The 25,064-nt window shown below is 41.9% G+C and overlaps 1 protein-coding gene across 2 annotated transcripts in view; it reads left to right on the top strand.

Annotated features, from left to right (window-relative positions):
- PPP4R2 (protein phosphatase 4 regulatory subunit 2) overlaps nucleotides 1-6,867 on the top strand; it is a 35,694-nt gene extending 28,827 nt beyond the window's left edge. Inside the window, exons 6-9 of one of the 2 annotated variants that reach the window (XM_090022653.1) lie at nucleotides 1,234-1,308; nucleotides 1,641-1,787; nucleotides 3,144-3,412; nucleotides 4,531-6,867. In XM_090022653.1, coding sequence (XP_089878779.1) covers nucleotides 1,234-1,308; nucleotides 1,641-1,787; nucleotides 3,144-3,412; nucleotides 4,531-4,835 — 796 coding nt within the window. In that variant the 3' untranslated portion in view covers nucleotides 4,836-6,867. The remainder of the gene's footprint in view (nucleotides 1-1,233; nucleotides 1,309-1,640; nucleotides 1,788-3,143; nucleotides 3,413-4,530) is intronic. The other variant, XM_090022654.1, reaches the window with a different exon arrangement.
- Nucleotides 6,868-25,064: the final 18,197 nt, after the last annotated feature.

Here is a 25,064-nt window from a genome sequence, read left to right as displayed (position 1 = left end):
TGCTGCCCAGGCTTCACTGCTGTTGATATGTAAGCTTACTAAATTCAGAGTAGCTCAATTTGTCTACTTGGATACACTTTCCAGCTTCAAGTACACCTGTCTTATAGACATGTGATTCCTATGTAAGCAAAATAGCACCCTGAGTAGCCTCTTTTCAGCACCAGGAGTACCTTTGTCTAATTCTAGGTCACTTTTTGGAAATAGATTCATGTAAAACATAAAGAAGTGTCAGTTGATGCCAATTAAGAGAGACCTTGCTAAGAGCTACTCTGCAATAGCTTGTACTTAAAAATTACTTGGCAACTTGTTGCATGCAGTAGCTTTCATAGATTTTTAGGGTTGGAAGGGACCTCAGTAGATTGAGTCTGACCCCCTGCCCTGGGCTGGAAAGTGCTGGGGTCAGATGACCCCAGCCAGGTGTTTGTTGCATAGATAAGCTTCAAATCTGTGTGCATTAAAGATTGCAACATCAGATTGGGCCTAGAGAAGATGAAGGGGGAGTTGAAGGATTCAGAGTTCTAGCATTTTAATATATATAATTGTCACAGAGGGAAAAGTGATTTGACTGTAGAGTGCTGTCTAAAAATGGAGACTCCAAGGTATCTGCTAGCTCAGTCTTTCTCGGCCTAGAGTAGTACTTTTCTCAACTGCATCCAAATTTCCCCATCACAACATTAATAAAGATGATTTAGGCAAAATTCAGGAAGGAGCTTCTCTGATGCCTCATCTGAAGGCATGGCTGTGGAGAATTGAAAGTCATCACAAAGTGGTAAGATCTGAATGTTCTTGCTTGGAGGCCTGGAAAAGCAGTTCTGTGGGTAATCCTGTTCCCATAAGGAGGAGATTGAAAGGGAGAAGTTCCCTTTCAGTGAAGTTTTGGGGAAGAAAGGGGTTATCTTTCGCATAAATGCCATGGTTACACTTGAATTTTACTCAGGCCACAAAGAAATGGTTTCTGTGAAGCTTAATCTTTGAAGCTACAGTTCAGCAAAGATTTATACATGTGATTAGCCTCCTGTTTAAAGGGAACATGAGGTTTTTAAGGAAGATACTCTTGTCATAAGAGAGATGACAATGCACAGAAGTAGAGGCTCCAATTATTTAAGTCAGCTTAACTGTAAAATAAATTCAGAAAATATACCCAGTTTATGCTATTTTAATTAAGGAGACTTAAAGTCTTAATAGCTTATGATTTATTATATTGCTAAATATAACTTTTTTGATTTCTTGTAGGAAAAATAATTCCAATAGTTTAAACAGGATGAATGGTGTAATGTTTCCAGGAAATTCACCTGGTTATTCAGACAGGTAAGTTTAGTAGCATCAAGAATCAATGTGCTTATTTTGGAGGGGAGCAGTAGGATGTAGAAATCTTCTCTGGTTTTGGAAGTAACTGGCCAAGAGAACTTCCCACACTGTATGGCAGCATCCTGCTTACTGATTCAGATTTTTTTTGTATCCAGTTCATATAAAGATGTAATGTTCTGTATGTTGCTTGTTGAATGATGCAGCTTTTGGCAATGAAAATGTTTTGGCATGTTTCAGATTCTCTGAAACTAGAATGCATCTAATCTTTGTCTATGTGTAAGAAATTACTTTGCTAAAGGGATAAGTTTCTTTTTTCTTTTACTTTTTTTAAGATCTAACATAAATGGTCCTGGAACTCCCAGACCAGTAAATCGACCGAAGGTTTCCTTGTCAGCTCCTATGACGACAAATGGATTGCCTGACAGCACAGAACATAAAGAGTCAAACTTACAGCAAGCAGAAGAAAAAAACCACAGGTTGTTGATAAATATAGAGATTTAATTATTCTCATGCTTTTTCACTTAAAATTCTATACAAAAAATTTAAAGTAAGTTTTTTGTGGGTTTTTTTGCTCAGTATGAATCACACGTTTCAGAAGAACTGAGGCAAATACCCATGTGTCTATATACCATGTACTTATTGCTGTTTGTACATCTATCAGTCTAGCACATGAATGCAACAGATATATTGGACTGTCACCTTCTTTGGCATAATTCTGTCTGGCTTGGCTTGCTTATATGTTTAGAGTAACCCAGATCTTCTAAAGGCATGAGACTGTGTAGTAAAAAGTGAGTGAAGAGTAAACAATGAACTGTTAACAAATCCTGAGGGTTTGAACAGGCGTTCATGCAAATGGGTCATGCAAGCATGTGTTGCTTGCCTGGAGGAGGTGCAGGCAGCCAGAGGCAAGTCAGTCAGTGAGGAGAGGGGTGGTGGGTCCACAGGGGTGCTGCTTGGTCCAGGGGTGGACAGGTAGTGGGAGTTAAAAATAGTCTAGTCAGGGTTGGTGGGGAAGGGTATAAAAGCAGCACAAGCTGTGGGACTCTGGAGAGTGGCTGTGGTTTCCCAGCCTCAGGGCTGTGCTAGTGAATGCTTGTACACATTCACAGGCTGGGTAAAATCCTCACCCCTTGGCAGTCTAAAGTTAACCTTGGACAGGAACTAACTTTAGATTGGGCATGGCATTTTTAGGGTGACTTAAACCCTGTGAATGCTTGTACACCTGGGCATTTAGGTCGCCATAAACTTGGTTAGGGTGATCCAAAGGTAATGCTTGTAAGTGTCCATGTTTATATACTTCCAGATACTAATACCAGTACAGCATTTTAAATTTGTTTGTCACAAACAGACAGTAAGAAACCTATTGCAAGAATGTGTAGTTTGGACCTATGAGACAACAGCCTAGTCCAGAGGTTCCTAATTTTTTTATTGCATACCTCCTTCCAGATTTACCAGCTGCCTGTGTACCAGTATACATAATATTTTAACTCCTTAAATGCCAATTATTACTATAATGAAAATTAAATCTGTCATTATGCAGTTTCTCCCGTGTACCCCCCCCCCAAGAGATGTCTTGTATACCCCCAGGGGTCTGTGTACCATAGTTTGGAAACCCCTGGCCTAGTCCTTCCACCCTTCTTAGATCTTGGGAGAAAAAGAAGAGCTTTTGTCTCATTGCTGAAAATTTAACTAAGCTGGGCTGGCACCAGTAGTTTGGGAGTGTCTTGTGAAAAAATACTTCCGGTGCTGTTTCATTTGCCTGGAATAGGTAGTTCTAGATATGATATGACCTGGAACTTTCTTGTAGCAAGTCATGGCTTCTTTTGTTATTGTAGGGAGTCACCAGCATGTGAATCAGACAGTGTTCAAGCTAGCCCTGTTAAAAATAAACATCCTGAAGATGATCCTGTGGAAGCAGAAGGACACGAAGTGAAAAGACTTAAGTTTGACCAGGAAGGGGAAGCTAGAGAGACACCCAACCAAACTGCCTCCAGTGAAGTTTCTTCGGCTATGGTAGAAGAGACTGGAACATCTCCTACATCTCAGGATAAAGAAAAAGATTCTAGTTGTGTCAGACAGCATTGTGCAGAGGATGAAGAGGAAGGTATTTGATTTACTTGTATAACATGTGAAATGTTACTTTTTTCTGCATGTGGGAATTCTTTAAGCAAGGCTCTCCAAAGTGGCTGATGGCCATGTCCCCCTGGACCGTAACAGCAGGGGCTGCATGACAGGAGCCGCAGCTTCCCGCGGTGTAGCATGCACATGGATGGCTCCCCTTCCCCTGCTGCATCACATGAAGGTTCCCCCGGCACCATGCGCTGCACTATGCTGTGGATGTAGAAAATAGAGCCAGGGTAGGAAGCCCAGAACCCTGGATGGGTGCTGAAGCTGCAGCATTGGGGTGGGAGTCTCAACCAGGTGGGAACCCAGAAACTGCATATGCGTCCAGTGAGCCACCAGTTGTGTCCAGATGTTCTGCTTTCTGACCTTCCTTCTTGGATCAGGCGGTCAGTATTGTGCTGTCAGTTGTAGTGCTTAAATTAATGCAAACTAGATGTTAAGTCCTGCTCTTTGTCTTTTGAAACAGTGTGTTACCGAACACTTTAACTCTCAAATCTTGCTAGAATTCTGATCCAAGAATCACATTTGTGTGGTAATTCAAAGTACTAAACAAAGAGTCCTGATAAACAGCAGCAGTACAAAGTAAAGAAAGAGAGTTTCTTCTCTAGAAGAAGCAACATTGATATCAATTCTCTTTCACTTCCTTTCTCCACTTCAGGGTCTTCAGGGCTCACGTTTATTCATTAAGTAAATAGTGGATTAAACTTTTGAAGTGTGCTTTGCTTAAAACAACAGTGTTCTGAAAACTAACATGTAGGGGAGTTGCTACTTTGGGAAAAGCTAAGTGAGGTGGCAAGAACAGGCAATGTGTCACTTTAGGTTTTGGTATATACCGTTTACCAATATTTAATCTTTAGTCTAAGTGTTTAAAAATATTGAGTGTGGTGAGTGAAGTAATGGCTTTACGTTAGGGTCTAGTGGCTTTGGTAATTTGTTAAAGAAAAGTATTTAAGATGCTCAAGACTCTAATTTGTTTTTCTAAATTTTTATAGTAGAATAATCTGTTTCTAAGCATAATATCTAGGGTTTCAAGCTAATCAAATACAGTTGTTGTCTTGTTTAAAATGAATACTAAGACCTCTATTTCAATGCTTTCAGAATCCTTCATATCACCAAGAAATGTTGCGCCAGACAGAAAAGATCAAGAAAAAGACACTGAATCCTTAACTGTGAATGAAGAGACCTCTGAGGAAAGTAATCAAATGGAGGAATCTGATCAATCTCAAGGAGAGAAAGATTTGCATTCTGAAGACAGTGAAAATAGTGGCTCTGTCAGTAGTGGAGCTGACTGCAGTGAAACTGAAGACTTAGGATCCTTTGCCAGTGGAACTCCTGAAATTTCATCAGAGACCCCTATGGAAAACAGCGACGAAGCCACAGAAGAACCTATGGAGCAAGACTAATAATTTAAATACACTTAGATGCAGTATTTTCCATAAGGCTCTGGTTTTACACTGTATAAATAATTTTATGTAATAAAGTGGACCTTTAGTTTTACAAGAGAAGCAGGTTGTAAAATAAACTCCATGGATTGAACCCTGAACGAGTTGTACATGATAAGAACTGTGAATACCAGCTCATTCAGGTCCTGCTTACCGCTGAATTTTCGGTCTGGTCAAATCAGTGGTTTGTGTATAGTTTTTTTTATTTAGAATAAAAGTTTTTAAACTGGAAGGTAATTATAATTTTGACGACTTTTTTGGAGATTACCACACTTAGTTGTATGTATGCAAAAAAGCTTTTTGTCTTGTCTCTTTCTGACAGCTATAGCAGTTACTCCATATTTTGGTTACAGTTTAAACATTAACATGTGAATTATAGGGTTCCATGATGGTTTCCAGAGTTTTATTTGAATACATACTATGAAACCTTAAGTTGTATGTTTAATGCATTACATTTTACACACACATACACACTTATCCTCCCACAATTGTAATGGGGGAAATGTTATATTTTTCTGTTTCTATAAACTAAATACAATGAATACTTTTTCTATAGGAAAAGACTGCATTCACCTCAGAGCAGTTTCATTTGCCTGTGAATATGTAGAATAAAATCTGGCCCATGTGAAACCCTGGTAATCTTAACACTGAAAGTACCAGGTTAGACACATTCCAAGAGAACTGTTCAAACAACAACGCTTTTGTATACTTCTGAGGTGCCTGTGTGAAAGGATTTCATTTATTTATGAGAAAATGCGCTTTTTTGTTGAGAACAAAGTAATCAAAACTTTAGCTTAAATTTTGTAGAAGGAATGTTTGCAAATCTGATGAGAATCTCTGAAAAATTGGACAGGTACTTGCCTTCTTGAGTTCTGTGAGCATTGTGAATATTATAGGAAAGTTTCTTTCAAAATTATTCTAAAGTATGCAGATGGCATTGGTATGATACACCGCTGGATTGGGAGAATTAATATATTACCTTAGTTATGTACCTGAGCTAAATGACTAAACTTTTTGGGGTGCATAGATATCACCATAATTTGTATAACATTTTGGAAGTGAACTAAATATTTTTGAACACGCTACTTTGACAGCCAGTGTTACGTTTTTTTTTTTCCAAACTAGCTCAAAGCACAACTACTGCTTTAAACTCGCAATATTTTCAAATTCCCATATTTAAAGACATGCAAGTTGCAACCTCCCAGTCACAATTACTGGCTGCCAAATTTATACCTGTTTCTTCAATTGTACCTTTTTGATATTTAGAATTTTTAAATTTCTGTAAAGTAGATTTTTTGTAGATTGTAACAAGTGCTCACTGCCATTGTGAAACGGTATATAATTGTATAATTTCTGTGTGTAAACTGAATGCTTGGGCTTTCAATACAGTATTCATATAAAGCAATAAATATTAATGTTATAAAATATTCGAGTACATTTTTATCAAAATATAAAACAATCCCTTTTTAGTTTTAAGTTCACATACCTGAACTACAAAAAAAAGACCTCTAAAATGCATGCTAATAGTTTCTGCTACTAGACAGTATGCTTTATATGTCATTTATATTATCATTTTTGGGAAATACAGGTTTTGAATAATTTGGCTCAGTTTGTATATTTATAAGGTAATGTACTACTTACTGATTTTACCCATCACGTTTAAAGCAAACAGAGGACATAATCCAGGAGATGCTTGCCAAAACAAACGATTAGTGTTCCCCAGACAAAAGGAAAAATCATACGTTATCAACTTAATTTTCATTGTGCAGAAGGGTTGAATGTGTATCATAAAAATTAAAGGACTGAACCAAGGTGTTGGAATTAGGAAAGTGTCAAATATAATGACGTAAAAAATTAGTGACATCTTACCTTTTTGTTGGTTTTTGGGAATACTTTGCCAATGAGAACAACATTTCTAAGTTTAGAGATTTCTGAAATTTTCTTTAGAATGTTTATTTGTGAAAATATTGTCAATAAACCTATTCTTTAAGCACCTATGAATTTTTGCTATGTTTATTTTAGCAGCAGCAGTGCCACAGAATTGTAAAGGTTTGCACAACAAATCTCCATATGTCAATTTGTAAATCCACGAATATTACTTTTTTCCCTGCAATAAGCAATAGCTAATAAAGTAAAATCATGCTTGAATATATGTCATAGTAAGCATCTTACTATTTACTAGTATCTGCATTTGCAGATTGTAATTACAACATGGTTATGGGTAAGTACTTTTAAATTGCTAATATTTGGTACATGCTGTCTCATAGAGAATTGCTAGGGTTTGGCATAAATTGATTCCAGATCAGTACTGCTTCGTATATCTAATGTGTTCCACTCTGTAGATGATGTTTCCTACTTTAAATTATAAATGCTTGTAATTACAAGAATGCATAGTATCTTTACACTTATGGCTTGATATTTCCAAAGTTGGTGGATACCCACAAATGCCAGAAGTGTGTACATCTGGTATATACTTTTAATAAATACTTATTTAGACAGAATGTGCTGGTCATGTGAGAGCAGTCGTGGCTGTTGTATGCACCTATGATTTAAAGAAGAAAAAACTTGCGAGCCCTCTCATTTAAAAATAGCTCATTCTGAGACTGCAGGTACGTTCTAGTTTGAATTAGTATTAAGACTTTATATAAGATATTGTAGAAAATGTACTGTTCAGAATACCAAGGTAGGATGTCTTATTCACCTCTTGAGACAGCATTCTAAAAGTCACGCTGCTAATTTTAAAATCGATTATTTTAATTAAAATACCTGGATAGCTTAGTACTGTTAAGTCAGTTGGCTGCACTGGTACTTACAGCTTAAAACTAGCCATCATATTTATTGATATTAAATGATAAATGTAGAGGGCTTATTTCCAGCTTTATCAGGTTCCCTTCTGTGCTTAAGGAAGCACAAGTTTTCTGCCCTTGAATTAGAATGTGGTGTTAGTTTTCAAGTGTGCTAATATGAAGTCTGTTTAATGGAATTTGGAGGTGTTCATCACATATCAGAATTGGGTCCTTGGAAAGTAGCCCAGCTGAGTGGAGGCTTTGGATAGGATACCTTTGCATCCTTGCACCCAGTTATGATGCCAGATTCAGGGAGCCTATGAGATGAAATTATTTGTTATTACAGAATGAAAGGGCTCTTGTTTGAGGTCTCTCGTTACTCAAATAGAGGTCAAAATAATGGAAAACAAACCCTTAAATTCTGCCAGTCTCTGGATTTCCCAGTGCAACCTGCCCAAATTGTAAGGCCAAGTGCTTAGGTCAAAGATTGTGTTTAACTTGATGTATTGTGCACAGCCAGCATGTGTTTAGACTTGGTTGTATTTTCTGCCGACCTAGGTAAACTAGATCAGATTTATATTCTATTTTATATAAAGTCTTCCTATACCTAAAGGTCCTTCATGCCCTGGACACACTCCATCTAGCCTAGTACATTTTGTGCAGAGCATAATTTTGTACCAGAAGATCCGTGTCTGCAGGTTGAAATATTTGGGCAATAAGAAGGTCCCTGCTAGTCTGATCCAATGAGGGAAATTCCTTCCCAGCCCCATAATTTGAAAACTGAACTGGAATTGCAGTCAGTTTAAAGCTGGCATAAGTGATGCAGGAAGCTTTCTGAAAATGGTTGCCTCGATCATTGGGTTCCATCTTGCTTGCTCGCTCCTTTTTTCCCTTAACTTGTAAAACTTCAGCTAACGTACTTGCTGCAGGGCTCAAATGAGGTATCAGCTGATGTGCATGACTGTGACTCCAGATATACAAGTGAACACAATAGTGCCGCATTTCAAGGGTCTGTACAAAACAATTGATAACCTTATTGGCTGAGGTTAAAAACCTTGAACCTGTGGAAAAACTCAGATGGAAATTGGTCAAACATCTATTTCTGGAAGACCAGGAGACTTCCAATTTTTGTACCCAAAATGATTGGCAGAGCCTCTATCAATGGGAATCCATTAAATTCTCCAAACAGAATGGTGTTACCTTTAATCATAATGGGAAAAGTTTTCCACTCTTCTTTCTGCCTGTGTTGGGACTGCCTGAGAAGTGCTAGGGAGAAGAGCCATCTATCTCTCTATAAAATCATTGTTCTATATTTTTGGTGAAGCTATCTTAACTAAATCACAAGATTTTTTTATTCCCAGGGGAAAGTATAACCTGTCAAAATTTCAATAGAGAAGAAGCTGATAACAATCCAGCTTTTAAAAGCATTTTCAGGCATCAGGATGAACAATGATTGAGCCTCTGTTTATGGTATATGAATGGTCCCAATCAGTGTCTGCCTTCATGGAACAGCAGCACAAAAGAAATGTTGTTCATTAAATTTTTGGGGTAATTAAGTTTTTGGAAGGAGAAGAATATTCCCGAACTGAAGCTGCATGAGGTTGCTTGGAGAGCAGTGGTGAAAATAGATAGTCATTTGCAAAGCTGCATGCAAATAGGTGTTTGAATATTGGCTTGACCAATACATGCACACACACTCTGCACGTGCACTTTCCATCTCCCCGATGCACTGTTCCCCTGTTGGGCACCTGGGCAACATTTGGACATCATGATGGCCTGCTTCACCTTTTGTATTTCTAAGACCCCTTTTTACATGATTAATTCTGGTTTTGGAAGTACTGTAATTTGTTATATTACATACTTTTGCTTTATGCACGCTTTCCCCTTGCTTCTAAAATGATGAGGTTCCTGGCTGGAAAAACATGTTTTATTTTGTGTGTATGGAAATAGAATATTACGTACAGCTTTAGACCTGAAGTAATTCGTATCTGAATGATCTTGGGAGGCAAAGGGCATGAGCTGAATGAATTGACTTTCTCTTAACGTTTTTCTGTGATTGCCCAATATGTGCTTCCTTGGCTAAGTCTTTGATGCCAGGTTATGAGACTGGCACAACACAAAGTGTCTCTCAGATTTCATTATGTATCTGGTTTGATATATATATAAATCAATTGTGCCATGTCTGTTAGGGTGGTAGTGTTTGGATCTTGGGGTGTGCTAGATTTGCAGCTGTAGCTATTTAGAGGTCCAGTTGCACTGTAGATTGCAGATGAAGAGAAATGGAGGAGGACAATGCAATCATAGATGCATGAAGTCTACCGACTTCCCTGCCTGTTTTATTCTGTGGTACAACTTATAATTGCTGGGCCACCTCAGGTAAAGAAACGAGAAATTTTGAGGGCTATTGAACACTGCGAATTTAGCTGTGGTTCAGTATAATGTTATTTGGCATATGTCTTCTGTAATTGTGATACATGAGGAAATTCACAGTGTTTAATGGGCCTGAAATGCATCCTGCCACCTGTGTACTGTCAAGGCTTATTGTTAATGCATGGAGTTGTAGTATAAAAATCAACATAAATGCTCAGCATTTTCTGACTTGGGTAAGAGTCCTTTAAACTCTGGGTTTTCTATGAAATGAGCCCGGAGGGGGGAGGAGCCATTCTGATGTGCTCTCGCAGCAGTAATAAATCAACCCTGTTAAGACTGAATGAATCCTCTTTGATCTTCCTTATGTACAAGAAAAATATTCTGGCTATTTTTTAAAAGGCAAACTAGTCTATCTTCTTATTCCATGTCCTCAGGGTTGTGCATAGGGGCAGAGCCCAAATCCCTTTTCATCTCTGACTGACGGATGCAACATATTTCCCCTTACATTATGAGCTGCAAAGGAAACAGCTGCCTCATGTTGGGACGTAGGACTCGGGACAGAGTCCACCCATGAACTGCTTGGGGATGCGGTGGTGCTGGAGCGCGATGACCCTGCACGACCCTTGCATGTGCTTTGTGCTAGAGCATAACCGCTAGCAGTGCAAGGTGATTAGTGCGTCAATGGTTCCTCCTCCGTCACGATGATAGTCCTGAGCAGAACTTGTTGGTCAGGCATTACTGGGACCGGAGACGCTGTTTGCTGCGTAGTTCAACCCCTCTCTTCACGTGTCTGAACATGGCGAGGCGGGGAGCCGAGACGGTGGGAGAAGAGACTGAAAGTGCAGGATTTTGAGGCAGGGAGAGCAGCTGAGGCAAGGGGAGGCGCTCCTGCTGACTGAACTCGAGTCACCTCTATTTTTATTTTTTTTTCCAGCTAACACAGGCACCTTCTGTACCTGGATGATCCCGTCGCTGTTTCCAGAGGAACGAAATAACCAGTAGATCTGAAACCTTACAAACAGGGAGAGAAAAATCGCAGGAAAACCTAGGCCCAGGACGCTTCAGTGTGTGGAGCTTGACCTTAGCCCCCTGGGGGTTGGAAAAGGCAGCGGAGCAGCCGCTGAGGTAAAGCTCCGAAATGGGGCTGAAATGAGGCAGCGGCTGTGGATGGTGCTGAGCTCGTGCTGCAGGGGAAGGCCCAGCACTTCACCCCCGCTTCCTTAGGGCTCGTTCGCCCTGTGGAGCCAGGCTGAGCTGCCTCGGCATACGTTTGTGCGCGGGCGTTCGAGCTGCAATGGGCTCCTTCAGGCGCTGAAGACTCTCCCTCGGTGACAGGAGAGCAGGCGCTTGTACCACGCTAGAGGTGTGCGCTGAGGGGGTGAATGGCAGCCGGTCGCTAGTCCTCCTGGCCAGCTTCCCTGTGGAGGTCGGGGGGTGCTCTGGGCCTCTGGGCGTGGGTACGGCATTGCGGTGGGAGCTCTTGCTTTTGCTGGAGGCCCAAACTCTCCAGTGCTAGCAGCCCCCAGCAGCAGGCAGGTCCCCCTGTCCCTGCCCTGGAGCTGGCCTGGTACCCAGGGCTCAGCCAGGCCGCCCAGCTCCAGCCTGGGTGGAGAGGCAAGAATGGAAAGCTTGTGATGGGGGGGGGGGGGGTGTATATATAGCTCTATATATAGAAAGATATTTTAATTAAAAAAAAAAAAAAAAAAAGCAAATGCCAGCTCAGAAGGCTGGCTTGAGCCAGGTGCAGGTGTTTGCAATGATTAGAGCTTGGCCTCATTACTGGCCCTCCTTTCAGCCAGGCCCCTTGTAGCTTAGCAGCACTGAAAATCTCTGTGGCTCCTGGCAGGGCCTGGGGGAAGAAAGCTGGTTCCCCCCGTGTGATACAGCACCTGGGTGGGGGGCCCCAGCCATGCTGATGGACACCACCACCCTGCTAGCCATGACTGAGTTCACTATTTTTCAGTCGTAATTCTCTGTAAGTCTCTGTTTAATCCACTTCTGGCTTTTTATTTGCTGGCCCTTATGGCTCTGTCCCTATAGACCTCTGTTTTCTGTTTCCTTCAGGAGGCGGTAGGAAACTGGCATTGCCAAGTGCAAGTCTGAGCATTTTTTCCAGGTCTTGGCAGCAGAACTGCCTGTCCTTTTCCCCATTGTGAGCAGGGAAGCCAGAACAGGAGTACCAAAATACAGACATCTTGCAGCCCCGAGCTTGGCCCCAGGGGCTGGGAGCAGCCTTCCTTGGCACTGGGGTCTGTTGACATGCATTGCTAACAAGGTTTCTTTCCTGAAGGGGCCAGGTTTACTGCTAGTAGTGCAAAGCACTGGATTTCTAGGTTTTTTTCCTGGCTCTGAGCAACTCATCTCAAGTTCTCTCCACTTGAAAATGGGCACCTTTATGAGCTTGCTTTTCTTCCTGTGTGTTGGCATATGCCTGCATGTTACACATGCACTGGTGACTGTCACAATGATGTTTCATAGAAGAGCAGGTGCATAGCTGTGCTAATGGGAGCTGCCTGCACCTCCAGGTGCATTTCTACTTATAAATTAACTGTCCCCTAAAAGTTGTCTCCCAGAACAGTAGTTCTTACCTTTTCTTTGTACCAGGACTCATTTGTGAACACCAATGGCCGGTCCCAACCCAGTGCCCCTCGCTCCTGGCCCCCAGGCTCCAGTCCCCCAGTGTGTGGGGCTGTCCTAGAGGAACTGGTAGCTCCTGTGAAATCTGTGGGTAGGAATTGCTTTTGGTCATATTCAGACCAAAGAGAATCATTCACATTGGCATCTTGTTGGCTGGAGGGAAAAAAAAATGCATGGGTGGGGGAAAAAGATGAAAGGGACGACTATTTAAAAATGCAGTGAGCATCTGTCATTTGTTTCTCCAGTGAGTTTTACTGAGAAAATCTAAACTTTTTCTGTAGCAAGTGTGTCTTTCATACTTCCACATGCAGAAGGCATGTTGGCATCAAGGGAAAAAAAACCTGTTGCTGCTAAATCTCCCCCCCCCCCAAGTTTAGTACTGCACATTCAAATGGACTTCTTCTGCCACCTCGTGGGGATGAGATCTAGTTGCAGGCCTGGTCTGCCTTGCTTAAGTTTTTTCCTTTTGTGCTCCATATGTTTTTAGTCAGTAACAAGTTCTGAAATCTGACAGTTCAGTCAAAACAATATAATTCAAGGAACTTAAAAGTAACCACAACAGAGGGACTGTGGAAAACTGCAAGTTTTCAGTGCAAGGCATTTGCAGTTGAAGGAGCCAAAATATTTTGAAGGAATAACAACGAAGCACTAGAACGGAAACCAGGGTTAAGTCAGATCGGGAACAAAATGGAACGAGATTAAGCATTTCAGATGCTAAATAAATCTAGGAGGTTACAAAGCAAAAAAAATAGAAGCAGTAAAGAAATGGAGAAATTGGAAACGGCCTTTATTAACTCTGCCGGTTTTGGGAAGCAACATTTCCTATCTATACGTGAATGAAATGTGTGTCTGCTGCATCGTGGCATTCCTGTCGTTAATATTTGCGGGGGTTTTTGTGATCTCCTATTAACAGGCCTGGGCATCGGTGTTTGTTTCAGAGGCAGCTTCTAATTTCATATTTTCAATGTAGAATTTACATTTTAGATTTACAATTTAGTGTGCTAACAAGCAGTAGCATTGTTTCATTATTGGTTCAAATGTGGCACTCCACATCTGCTCTCTTACTGTTATATCTGTGGCTGGAAATCCTCTTTCTCAGCAAGGGTTGGGAAAGAGTCATGCTGAATGATGCAGTCTGGCCACAACTCTGTGGGCCATGGCAATAAAAGAGGCAAATCACGTCAGCTGAGCACTTTGTCACGACAGGCTGAAATGGTGCTCGGCTTATTACGGCATTAGAAGAAATACAGACATGCACAGGACCTTGAGATTCTCTCACACATTTTCCTTTCCCGTAGCATGATCAGTATACTTATAGACCGTCCCTAACTTGATTGTCTAAAAGATTGTTTAAAACCTCCAGTGGAAGCAATTCCACCCCCTCCCTGATAACATCGTTCAGTGCCTAATTCCCACTCTAGTTAGGAAATGATTCCCAATAACTAACTTAAATCTTCTTGGCTACAAATTAGCCAGTTATTTCTTTTCTTACCTCCAGGAGTCATGGAGAACACTGGATCATCATCCTCTTCATAATAGGATACATGGGGACTAGTATCATGAAGACTATATACTTGAAGACTGCTATCATGCCCCCATCCATTTCTTTTCCTAGACTAAGCAAGCCCAGTGTCTTCAGGTTTTTATAGAAGGACTGCTTTCTTGGATGTCGTGGTTGTACACTCTTTAATCTGTTGTCCTCTGGACAACTTCCAACTTGGCTACATCTTTCATAGAGTGCGGTGCCCAGAACAGTAATCCAGCTGAGGCCTCACCAGTGCCAAGTGGAGAGGAATAATTATCTCCCAGCGCTTGCATATGACAGTCCTGTTAATAAGTCCCCGAATGCTTTTTTTGTTTTGTTTTTGGTCACAACATCATGTTATTGGCTCATTCATTTGGTGGTGACTAAAAGCACAACCCTTTCCTGCTGTATGACACACAGCCAGTGATTTCCACTTTGTATTAGTGCATTGGATGTTTTCTTCTGAAGCAAAGCACTTCGGACTTGTCTTGGTTGAATTGCATCTTGGGTTTCAGATTCTCGTTCTGTTCTCTCAAGCGCTTGCAAACCCTCCCATTTGGTGTCATCCATGCAAGCGCCTTCTCTCTTCCATCATGTAAGTTAACAATGATGCCATGTAGACAGACCCTAGAAGAGCTGTCCCTCTTTGACAGTGAGGTATTAATAGCTACCTCCTAAGTGCAGTTTTTAAACCAGTTGTGCACCAACCTTATGATGACTACATTTAGACCATTTTTCCTTTGTCTGATGATGGGAATGTCAACTATTGCTTCCCTCTTATCTGCTAAGACACTTGCCCTGTCAAAGGAGAGGAGATGAGTTTGACACAATTTTTTTTTGCCAAATCCATGTTGGCAATTTTCCCCACTTTGTTTTATCCTCTAGGTGTTTGCAGATTGACTGCTCAATCATTTGTTTTAGTGTCTTTCCTAGTATCAAAGTTACACTCGTTCTCTGAGTCTTCCTCTTTCCTTCTTTGAAGGACAGGTACTTTGTTTGGCTTTCTTCCATCCCCTGGGACCCTTCCCATCCTACGTGAGTTCTCAAAGATAATCATTAATTGTTCGGAGATTGCTTCAGCTAGGGTGAATCTCATCAGGCACTGCCAACTTGAATAGATCACATTTGTCTAAATATTGTTTAACCTATTCCTTCCCTATTCTGGCCCATGTTCCTACCCTTTGCTAAAACTAATTGTGTTATGTATCTGACCACAATTAACTTATGTTTTTGTGAAAACTGGAGCATAAAAAGCAATAAATACGTCAGGCTTCTCTCTGCATTATCCATTATTTGCTCTTCCTCCCTGTTAGTTTGTATATCTTTACTTTACTTTGTTTTCCTCTTACTCTTGACATATTTATTGAACTTTTTCATGTCATCTGCTATATTCCTTGCTGCTTGTAACTCACTGTGTGCCTTAGTCTTTCTGATTTTTATCTCTGAGTGTTTCCACTCTTCCCTTATTCCTTTATATTCATCAATACCATTTGGTATTTTTTTCCGAGGTAGTGCCTTGAAGGGACTTAGAAACTACAGTTAAGACACCTGTCAATCTTTTTTTGATTAAAATGAGTAGATCAAGCTCTTAATCCTTTTCACCAGCTTTGAATAACCTGGGGGTCTCTCTTTTTCCTTTTTTGGAAATGTAGACACCAGAATTGGATGCAGGTACTTGCTTCACCAATGCTGTTTAGGGAAAGAAATCACTTACTACTTCCCTGTACATCAATCCAAGGGTTTTGTGAGCCCTGTGTGTTGACCACAGTGCTGGGATCTCGTGTGAACAAGCAACCAGATTGCAATACCTAACAGCTGGGAATGCATAGATTACTCACTTGCAGTCCCAGGCCTCTCAGCAGAGTGCATTGGCAAAGGGACAGGAGTACATTACAACAGGTATGTGACTTGTGATTCAGAAGGTAGGATGCACAGAGCAGCAGGGCACATCTCCATATGGCCACTGCCTTGTGCTTTAATTGTAAAGACCTACCCATTTCCCTTTGGACTGCCTCTTGGGTTTGGCGAGGAAATACAAATAAAAAAGACAAATTTTTGAAGTTAGAGAGGTATTGGTGTTTATCTAGATCTATGAAAACTAAAGTTTCATGGATGACACTAAAGTATATCAGTGTAGTCAAAGCTGGAGAGAGGTCGCTTATACTTCATGGATGTTATTAACCTTTAGTTGTGGTTATGCTCAAATGGAGCTGGCTGCTTTGAACATACTCCATGGTATAAAAAGTTTAATTATTTTATTTATGGGAGCTCTGTTTTAACTAAAACTGGCCATTGCCAAAAAAGTCATGGCAATCCTATCTCCCCACCGCACACCCTGACCTCCCCCAATGCTTCCTGTCACCAAGAACAGAGAGATTTCCCTCCAGCTACTAACTGAACACAGACTTCAGAGAGAGTTGGTGGTTGCAGATACATTCACTAAAGCATCATACAAAAGTACACTAAAGCAACGGCTAGAGTTGGATTATGTCTCTCTTTAACAACATAAAACAAAGCCTGCCTGGTCTCAGATAAAATATGCACTCTGATTGCCAGCATGGTTGGGACAAGCACATCGGCAGCCCTTATTACCAATGTATTGGGGAGTTCTCAGGACTAGCTGAGCTTTGTTGCAATGCACTAAGATCTAGAGATAGATAAAAAAGGGATAGAAAAAAATCTAAAAGAAGACCAGAGATATTTTATGCAGGCCTTAGTAAACAGTGACAGTGAGGAATTTGTTGTGACCAAAATACAAGTCAGGTCAAATGAAAGAGCCCGTATTGGTGGGATGGAAAAAATTGGCCTCTTGGAGCTAAGTATGCACAGTTTTCCAAAAACCTAGGATTTGCCTTGCGTTTTTATTTTCACTCTGCTGAGATCACCTTACCAAAAGAGACTGCAGCAAAGCAGGTACATCAGGTCCATTTTCACCAGGCAGGGCAGACTTGACATCGTAGTATCTGACAATGGGCCACAGGTTAGTGGGTCTGAGGTCAAGCAGTGTGCAGTGAAGTATGGGTTTGGCGTAGCACTGCTAGTCTCCTTTTTCCCTAGTCCAGTGGGTCAGTGGGCAATTGATGTTAAAATAATAAAGCATTGACTGAAAAAAAGCTGTAGAATCAGGCTCTGAACTGTCTTTAGTGCTGTTAAATTACAGAGTCACACCACTGAAACATGGATTGCCACCCACTGACATTTTGTTCAATAGAAAGCTGAAAGCCACAGTCCCTGGCTGTTAGATATTGATGTTGGGCCCTGGAGATTTGCACATACTTAGAGACAGATGAGGCCAAACAAAGAATTTGATATGATTTGAAGTCCCCTGAGCACCAGCATTTTATAGCATTAAAGGATGCTGGGTACGTCTGCGACGGGGAAACAAACAGCAGCAGTGCTGTACGAGGCAGACACCCCAGGTAGATGTGAAATGTGATGGAATAGATGACCGTCTCCCAGTGCTAGAAGGGAAGAAGACAAGGGACACAAGGCTGGACATTTTTCTTAAGAAGATTTCAGAGTAACTGCCACAGAAAGAAGAGATGGTTCGGTCTGGGGACACCTTGCCGCTAGAACTACTGGACTTACCACCACCTGGCTCTTGTGGTGCTAATGTCATGAGGGAGCTCGATTCTAGCAGGTCCATGCAGCAATGACATCTACTTTGGATGCTAAGCGCATGTCACTTTTAATTTTTTTTTAACATGTATTTTAAATTCTGCCTTTCATCAGTTGGAACCAGCTGCGGTTTGCCATGATTCAAGCCAGGTTGAACAGTGCTGATCTTTGACACCAAATAAAGCAGATGGTTGTCAGGTTCTCTGGCTCTGAACTATACAGAGCCCAGCTTATCCAGCAATCTATATTGCTCAGTGCAAATGCCCTGCCCTTAGCATTATTTACCACTGTTCCCGTCTTCCTGTTGTCCACACATTTTATTACTAATTTCATGCTTACTTCCCAATCAGTGATACAGTATTGAATGGAATCAAGCCTAACTCCACTCCATGTTGATGGGCATTACTTAATAGTCCTAGATTTTAATTCTTTAATACTTGAATGCCATATTAGCTTTGTTACCATGTTGTTGTGGGCAAGGACAGACCAGCTGCCCTGTATTAACTTAGATCATCCTATGTATCCTTTTGGACAACTCCCATGCTATTAACTTGCTTTTCAATCTTCTGGAATTGTATTCCAACGTAAATTCAATGTATATATTCCAATGTATTCCTAGTATTCCAATGTATATTCAAAGAGAACATCAGCCAGGCAGACACCTCCGCCAACTCTTTTAAGAAACTTGAGCACAAGTTATTTCGATCTGAGGACTTATAATAGTTGTTTAATGAGCTCCTGTCGTTACTAATGAGAGGTGGAAAGCAGATCATCATCTTCATGGGCTATGTTTCTTTCTAAATACAGAACAGAAACAGCTATTAAACAATGTTATCATTTCCATCTGGTAATGGGCCCAAGCCAATGCTAGAATTTCTTCTATTTCCAATATGTTTTGGGGGACTGAGCCCTTAGTGTTCCTGTAGCTTGGGCCAGAATAGTTCATATTGTATAAAGTACAAAGTAGGCCTAGCCCAGAAGAATCAAGGGATAAATTCTATCCTGGCACTCAGTGTACCACAGAGGGCAGTCCTTTGCTGACTTGAGGATGAACAAGTCTAGGGCTGTCCAACTTCTAAGTCCTTGGGGGCTGCATGAGGTGTACCATGCAGATACACTGCTCTACACTGCTGTACCATGTGGCATGATTCACCCCCACATGCAACCCTGATTTCCCCTACACAGGGTGTAGGTGCAATACTGGACTCGTGCACAGCTCCCCAGGCTGCCATGCCCCTGGAGTCGAATGCAGGAAGTGGAAGCCAGAGGAAGGAAGGGTGAGCATGGGACTTAAGATGCTATTGCAGCTGGAACAGTTGGATTTGGGAGGAGGACAGCAGCCAAGTGAGAGCTCAGGGGGTTGCACTTGAAGCTCTTGCAGGCTGCCACTTGCAAAACACTGAACCACTTCAACCAGCAGCCCCTTGCACCTCAGGGTCTGGACCTGGGTCAGGACCTCCCCACAATTCTGGGAACGTTCACGTAACCCACGCTGTTCCCACTAGAGTGCCAAGATGCAACCATCTTACCGATCAGCCACAGTTTATACAGTTTCCACTGTTCATGCGTGCCAATCTACACAAGACATTTACAGTGGAGCTTACTAATTAGCTCTGCAGCAGTGTCAGCATTTACACATGCAGTACTGTTAGGCCAGAGTAAACTAATTCACTCCGCTGTAGGATAGTACTGCCCAACACGAATTCTGTCCTACAGCAGAGTTAGTTATGCTGCCACAAAGCGTGTGTAATGGTGATTGGGGCTGACTAGGGCATGAGGGTACTACAGTGTGGGGGCTGCCTGCGGTTAGCCCCGCACAGCACGTTGGGCTGGCAGGTTAACCCCCCTCTTCCCCTGGACTCTCTGTCAGCCGGGGCTGGTCCAACCCAGCTCAACATGTTGCGGTCCTGGGTGTATGTGTAAATGCTGCACCCGGGAGCAATAAACTGGCATAAACTGCACTGGAGTTTATTGCATTGAATTCATTTCACATGTAGATGTTCCCACTGTCATCTTCAGCTTGAGGAGTTAATTATGCTTTGGAGATCCCAGGTTGACTCCTTAATTACAGTTATTGCATGTGTGATATGGGTTCAAAAGTAACTAGTTATTAGAGAGAGTATCTGATGTGATCAAGAAATGAGCAATTGGTCTAAGCCTTTAACAGCAGGGAGTGCTAGGATTTGCAGCTAAAGGTAGATTCTGTCCTGACTGGTGCCACACCTGAGATAGAAACACCCCGTAAACAGTACACTAAACTGTCCCTCTGGACATGCCCAGCCATCTCCACAGGCCAGTGTAGGAATGGGTCTATTTCCCCAGCTCTTTCCTACTTCTCTGGGGCCTCTTGGTACAGAGGTTAGGAAGAAGAAGTCCTTGTCCTCTGAGGACTGTAACTTAATTTCAGCCTTTTCACAGGTGCACAAGGAGGGTGGACAACAGCTTTCTTCCTCCCAGGGCCCATCCTTTCCAAAACATACACCCCTGCAGCTTGTACATTTTTGCAAGGCCCAGGCTGAGCTTGGCCAAACCTAGGCTTTTTCACACTACTTGCACAAGATGTTATCAATGCCCCACTTAGAAACAGCGGTGGCTGCTAGTAGAAGGTGAGTACAGCAGTCCAGTTTCTGTCTGCAGCAGAGATCAGTCTTATGGGACAGTCTCAGTCTTGTTGGCATTACACAAAGAGCTGAAGTCTCCTGCCTCTAGAGCACGGAGAAGGATATAGTGAGCTTGGAAGCCATCAAGCTCATGCATGTTCGTTTTTCCTAACTGAGACCTTCACCTGGTGGAGCAAGCAAAAACCTGGCAATGCATAATGGCCTCATGCAGCCAAAGTGAGCTTAATTATAATAAATACATGCCATCTGGTTAAGAGGGATAGGATTGTTGGAGGAAGGGCAGAAGAGCAGGGCAAGGAATGCATTGGTGAAATAGGAGCTAGAAGAGAAAGGAGCAGCAGATGTCATGAGCTGATTCAGCAGGGCCAGTGATGGCTTTGGGGCTGCACAGAACCTGCGTGTATCTTCGCCTTCCCTTGAGGGACCTTTCGGTGGCCGAGCGCTTAATGATGAGCTGCTTGCTGACAAGCCCACTTCTCTATAATTGGCTAATGGGGCTTTCATCCCTCCCAGGAGGGTTCAGCATCTCTTGAGGAAGGTCTGGTTCCCCCTCGAAAGCCTGGCACTGTGCTCATTGAGACTTTGGTCTTCCAGACCCTGCAGAAGGGTCTGTTAAATCCATCACCCTGTCACTTGGATGAGGGTTAGGTTATACTTGTTCTCACTGGGTGGTGGCATCATTTGGGAGAGTGGGGACGAGCGACTGACTGGTGAAATTCTTTCAGCACAGGGGAGATCTCTTCACTTTTCAAAGTTGTGGCCCAGAGCAAATAACACATCAAGATACCTATAACACATGGCAGTGGGAACTTCTAGATAGAGATATTTTTCCTGGCTGGAAAGTTACTCAGCAATACTAGAGAAAGGCTTTTCCCTACAGATAAACCCCAAGCTCCAATAAAAATAAAACCCATGGGAAGGTAATGTGGCAGGAAGATATTTATGCCTTGCTGGAAAATAATGTAATTTTGCATCAGCTTGTGGATCAGCCTTTTTTTTTTTCTCCATAAACATTTGAATTGCTGAGGCAGGTGTATGATTTACCATGTAGTATTTCCATTGGGCAGTAGAGGGAGCACTATGTGTGTTGTGTAAACCAGCCTATCCATAATCAAGAAATTGTGATGTTGGAGAAAAAGCTCTGAATAATGTAAAGGCCATAATTGCCCACTCTGCATATGCAGAGTAGCTAATGAGATAAAGCTGGAGGGTTCTTTTCTGGCACTATGAGCATTTTGAGCGTAAACACCATCAATATGCATATATTAACTTCCTTGAATAATTAATGGTAGGCGTGCAACTATATGAGTAAGGTAATATTGTAATCACTTGGTGTTGAGATGCATGTTTATTTCCTAATGAACAAATAACTACCTTGCCTCAAAGGTGTTGTCAGCACGTCATGAAAACTGTTGTAAACAAATTATCAATTAATAACAATTTAGTGTGCAGCTCTGTTACCTGAGTGTTACACTCGCTTATTTAAAATGTGGGTTAGGGGCAAGAAGAGAAGACGTCGCTTTCTCCTTATTAAAACCGGGATGTATCTGAGGCTCAGTGCAAATGTCAACTGCTAGCAGTCCAAGGCAAGGGAGAGGGGAGATGTCTGCCATGGATAAGAAACAGTTTTGATTCATTTTGCATGTTTTAAAATTTTAAATATTTCTAAAACTTTTTTTTAGAGATCAGGTGGGATGTAGTGAGACAGTGAACACAGCTGAGGATGAAAATTTCTAGCACATACCTGCAATATTGCTGGTCTTAAAGTGCCACTAGCTCTCCTGGGGTTATTGTTATCACTGGCTTGGAAAGTTGGCATCGTTCTGCCCCCAGTTTGAACACTTGCTAAGGGTATGGGAGACCCAGGGTCAATCTGTGCCTCAGCTGGGAAGATTCAAACACACATCTTTGTCCCTAACCACCACTTAATAGGCTGGGGTGGGGGAGCTCTCTTTAGGTCTCCTGGTCCACTCTGTAGAAAAGAATTCAAGGTGCATTCGGCCAGAAAGAGAGAGCAAGCGTGAAGCACGAGCTCCGTGGTTAGGGCATGCTATGAGTCTGAGCACTGGAAGAAGAGAAAGGCTGTTCTGTAATCAAAAAGAAATGCAAAACTCTACAACTTTTAGTTCAGAGATGATACCTTTTATTATACCAACTAAGAAATCACACCCCCAAAAAACGTTTTTCTGCAAGTTTATGGGCTCACATGCCCTTCCACAGGCTCAGGGACAATTAAAGATAGTAAAAAGTCCCCATAGGTAGAAAATAAATTCTTATGTAATCAAGGCATGGGGCTGGGGAGTGAGGTTCTATCTGGAGACAGATTACCTTGGCATAAGAAGCCAGCTTAAAGTTGCACAGGCAATACTGACATCCTCTTAAAGTGTGTGGTGCTTTTAACACACTAAATGTGTGCTTGTGTTTAATCAGCTACTGCACTGATTTCTTTTTGTTTTTAAACGCTTCTTTTCTTGGTGCTCTGCTAATACAAAATACAGATCTGTGCTCTGGAGAGCCTGTATTGGTTACATGCTACAGTTTCTCTTTTGATTATTTATTCCCTCTTTCATTCTCGCTTTCAACTTGGTCAAAGAGCTGTGCTCCAAACTCCAAAGACCTCTTTCTTCTGATCTCTTTTCCTGACTGTAAGTCTTAGATATATTTTAAACAAGCTGTATATCCATAAGGGGAGGGGAGAAGGGGGGCATATTGGAACAGGGTGTGTAGTCCTTTCTAGGGGATTTGGCAGGGAAGAGGCTAACCCTAGTACCTTCACTAGAGGAGGGACATGACCTGGGTGTAGGGATTTGCAGTGTTGCAAAGCTGGGCCATCTCCGGTGAATTTATTTTCTTTCCTTCTCCCCTGCTCCCACCACAGAACAAAAGAGATTTCCTGAAGGGAGGTGAGTTTAACCATGAAAATCAAGAGGGAGGAAGAAAGCTTGGATGGAGCAGAGTACTGGTGGAGTTATTTTTCTCTCTGGACATGCCTGAAGCAAGGGATGGCTGATAGCTTTGGTCCCGGCTTTGGCTGAAGGAAACCCTGTTGCACTGAGCTGCTAAATGGGCAGGCCACTCTTTCTGTTTACTTCTGCCCTGCACACTACAAAGGTATTCAAATCTGCCTGGATGTGTCAAATCTCATCCTGCTGTGATTCGCTTGGAACGTGACTCTCATTGCAAGTGGTGCTTGCTACAGCTTCAGGTATTTGTGATCCACTAGTTCATAGGGATCCTTTACAAAGTGGAAGTCTGACTTCCAATCCCTCCACTTTGCTGTGTTGCAGAAGGTCCAGACTTTGCTGAAGTCAAACCCAAACCATTCCTGTAGTTCTCTGGCCCTTATGCAAGGCCTCTGCTCTAGGGGGTGTTTTCCAGCAGCCTTATAAATCTTATTGCTGACCACGGACATGAACTTCACAACCTGAAATCCTATGGATTTTGGGTGAAAAGGACTTTTGTACATGCTCGATGACTGGCTTTAAACCCATGTATTTCAGCTGTTACATTTCTTTTTGAAATGGGAAACAAACAATGGCAACATAACTTTCATAATCTTAAGCATCTGTGCTATTGGCAAAATGATTCGTTCTTAGTTTCAGGGCTTCAGCTTACATGTCTCCTAGCCCCTGACTTGCAAAGGCTTTGGGAGAGTGCCTGCCCGTACCTTTCTTGGATGGGGCCGAGCACATCCTGGCTTAACAATAAACCATCTGTCACTTAAAGTCAGGATATAAAACCCCTGAAAACTGTGATTTGTAAGGGGAGAGTAAAACCTAGTTCTAATTTCAGCAGTGCAAACAGGTCATAGCTTTTATTTAGTAATGGGAATAACATCAGGATGAGGAATTGTCTACAGTCATTAGCAAGGTTTGAATCTGTAACTCGCCAAACAGACATCTGTAACCCAAGCTAAATCAGTGAATCTGTTTGCCAGATCCTACCATATTTCTCACATAAAACGTATGTATTTCCCTCAAAAATCAGCCACCCAAAATTGGTGTGTATGTATTAAGTGAGGAAGCTGAGTTTATGGCTAGGATAGAAGCACCCTGCTTTGATTCCTGCTCCACAGTGCAGCAGCTGTGGCATCCCTATTCAGACATTGAAGGAAGTCAGTTGACTTAATGTTCTTCACTCCAGAGGTGTTAACAATTGCCCCTTCTCAAGGTCTCGATGTTTCACAGATCAAGCTATACTTTCATAGGGCAACTTTGCTGTCTGCTAGCTGCTCCTAATCTCTTTCTTCCTATTTCACAGCACCAGAGATTGCTTAGCTTTTTTTTTCAGAATCATAAATCCACCCCTGGAAAGCCATCTTCAGCAGTAGCTAGGGTTTCAGCTCTTTTAGTTAAGCAGAAAACAGAGGGCAAGTCAGCTGAAGATTAGGCTCTGTCCCTGCTCTGTGCGGCCATAACTGGAAATTTCTTTTTTCCATTCTGCCTTTCCAAAAAAAAAAAAAGGTTTGTATTATATTTTGGGGTATGTTGTACATGAGAAACTATGGTATTTTTTTCAAACACAACTTTTTGATGAATTCCTGTCAAATTTGTGAATAGTTTTAGATTGACCAACATGGGAATTTTTTCTCAGTGACTAAACTTTTTTTCAGAAGAAACAAATTGCTCTGCTT

This window comes from Crocodylus siamensis, chromosome 11, assembly GCF_052110815.1.
Source record: "Crocodylus siamensis isolate JL-2025a chromosome 11, ASM5211081v1, whole genome shotgun sequence".
Classification (NCBI taxonomy): Eukaryota; Metazoa; Chordata; order Crocodylia; family Crocodylidae; genus Crocodylus; species Crocodylus siamensis.
This window is presented reverse-complemented; position numbering and strand designations above follow the sequence as displayed.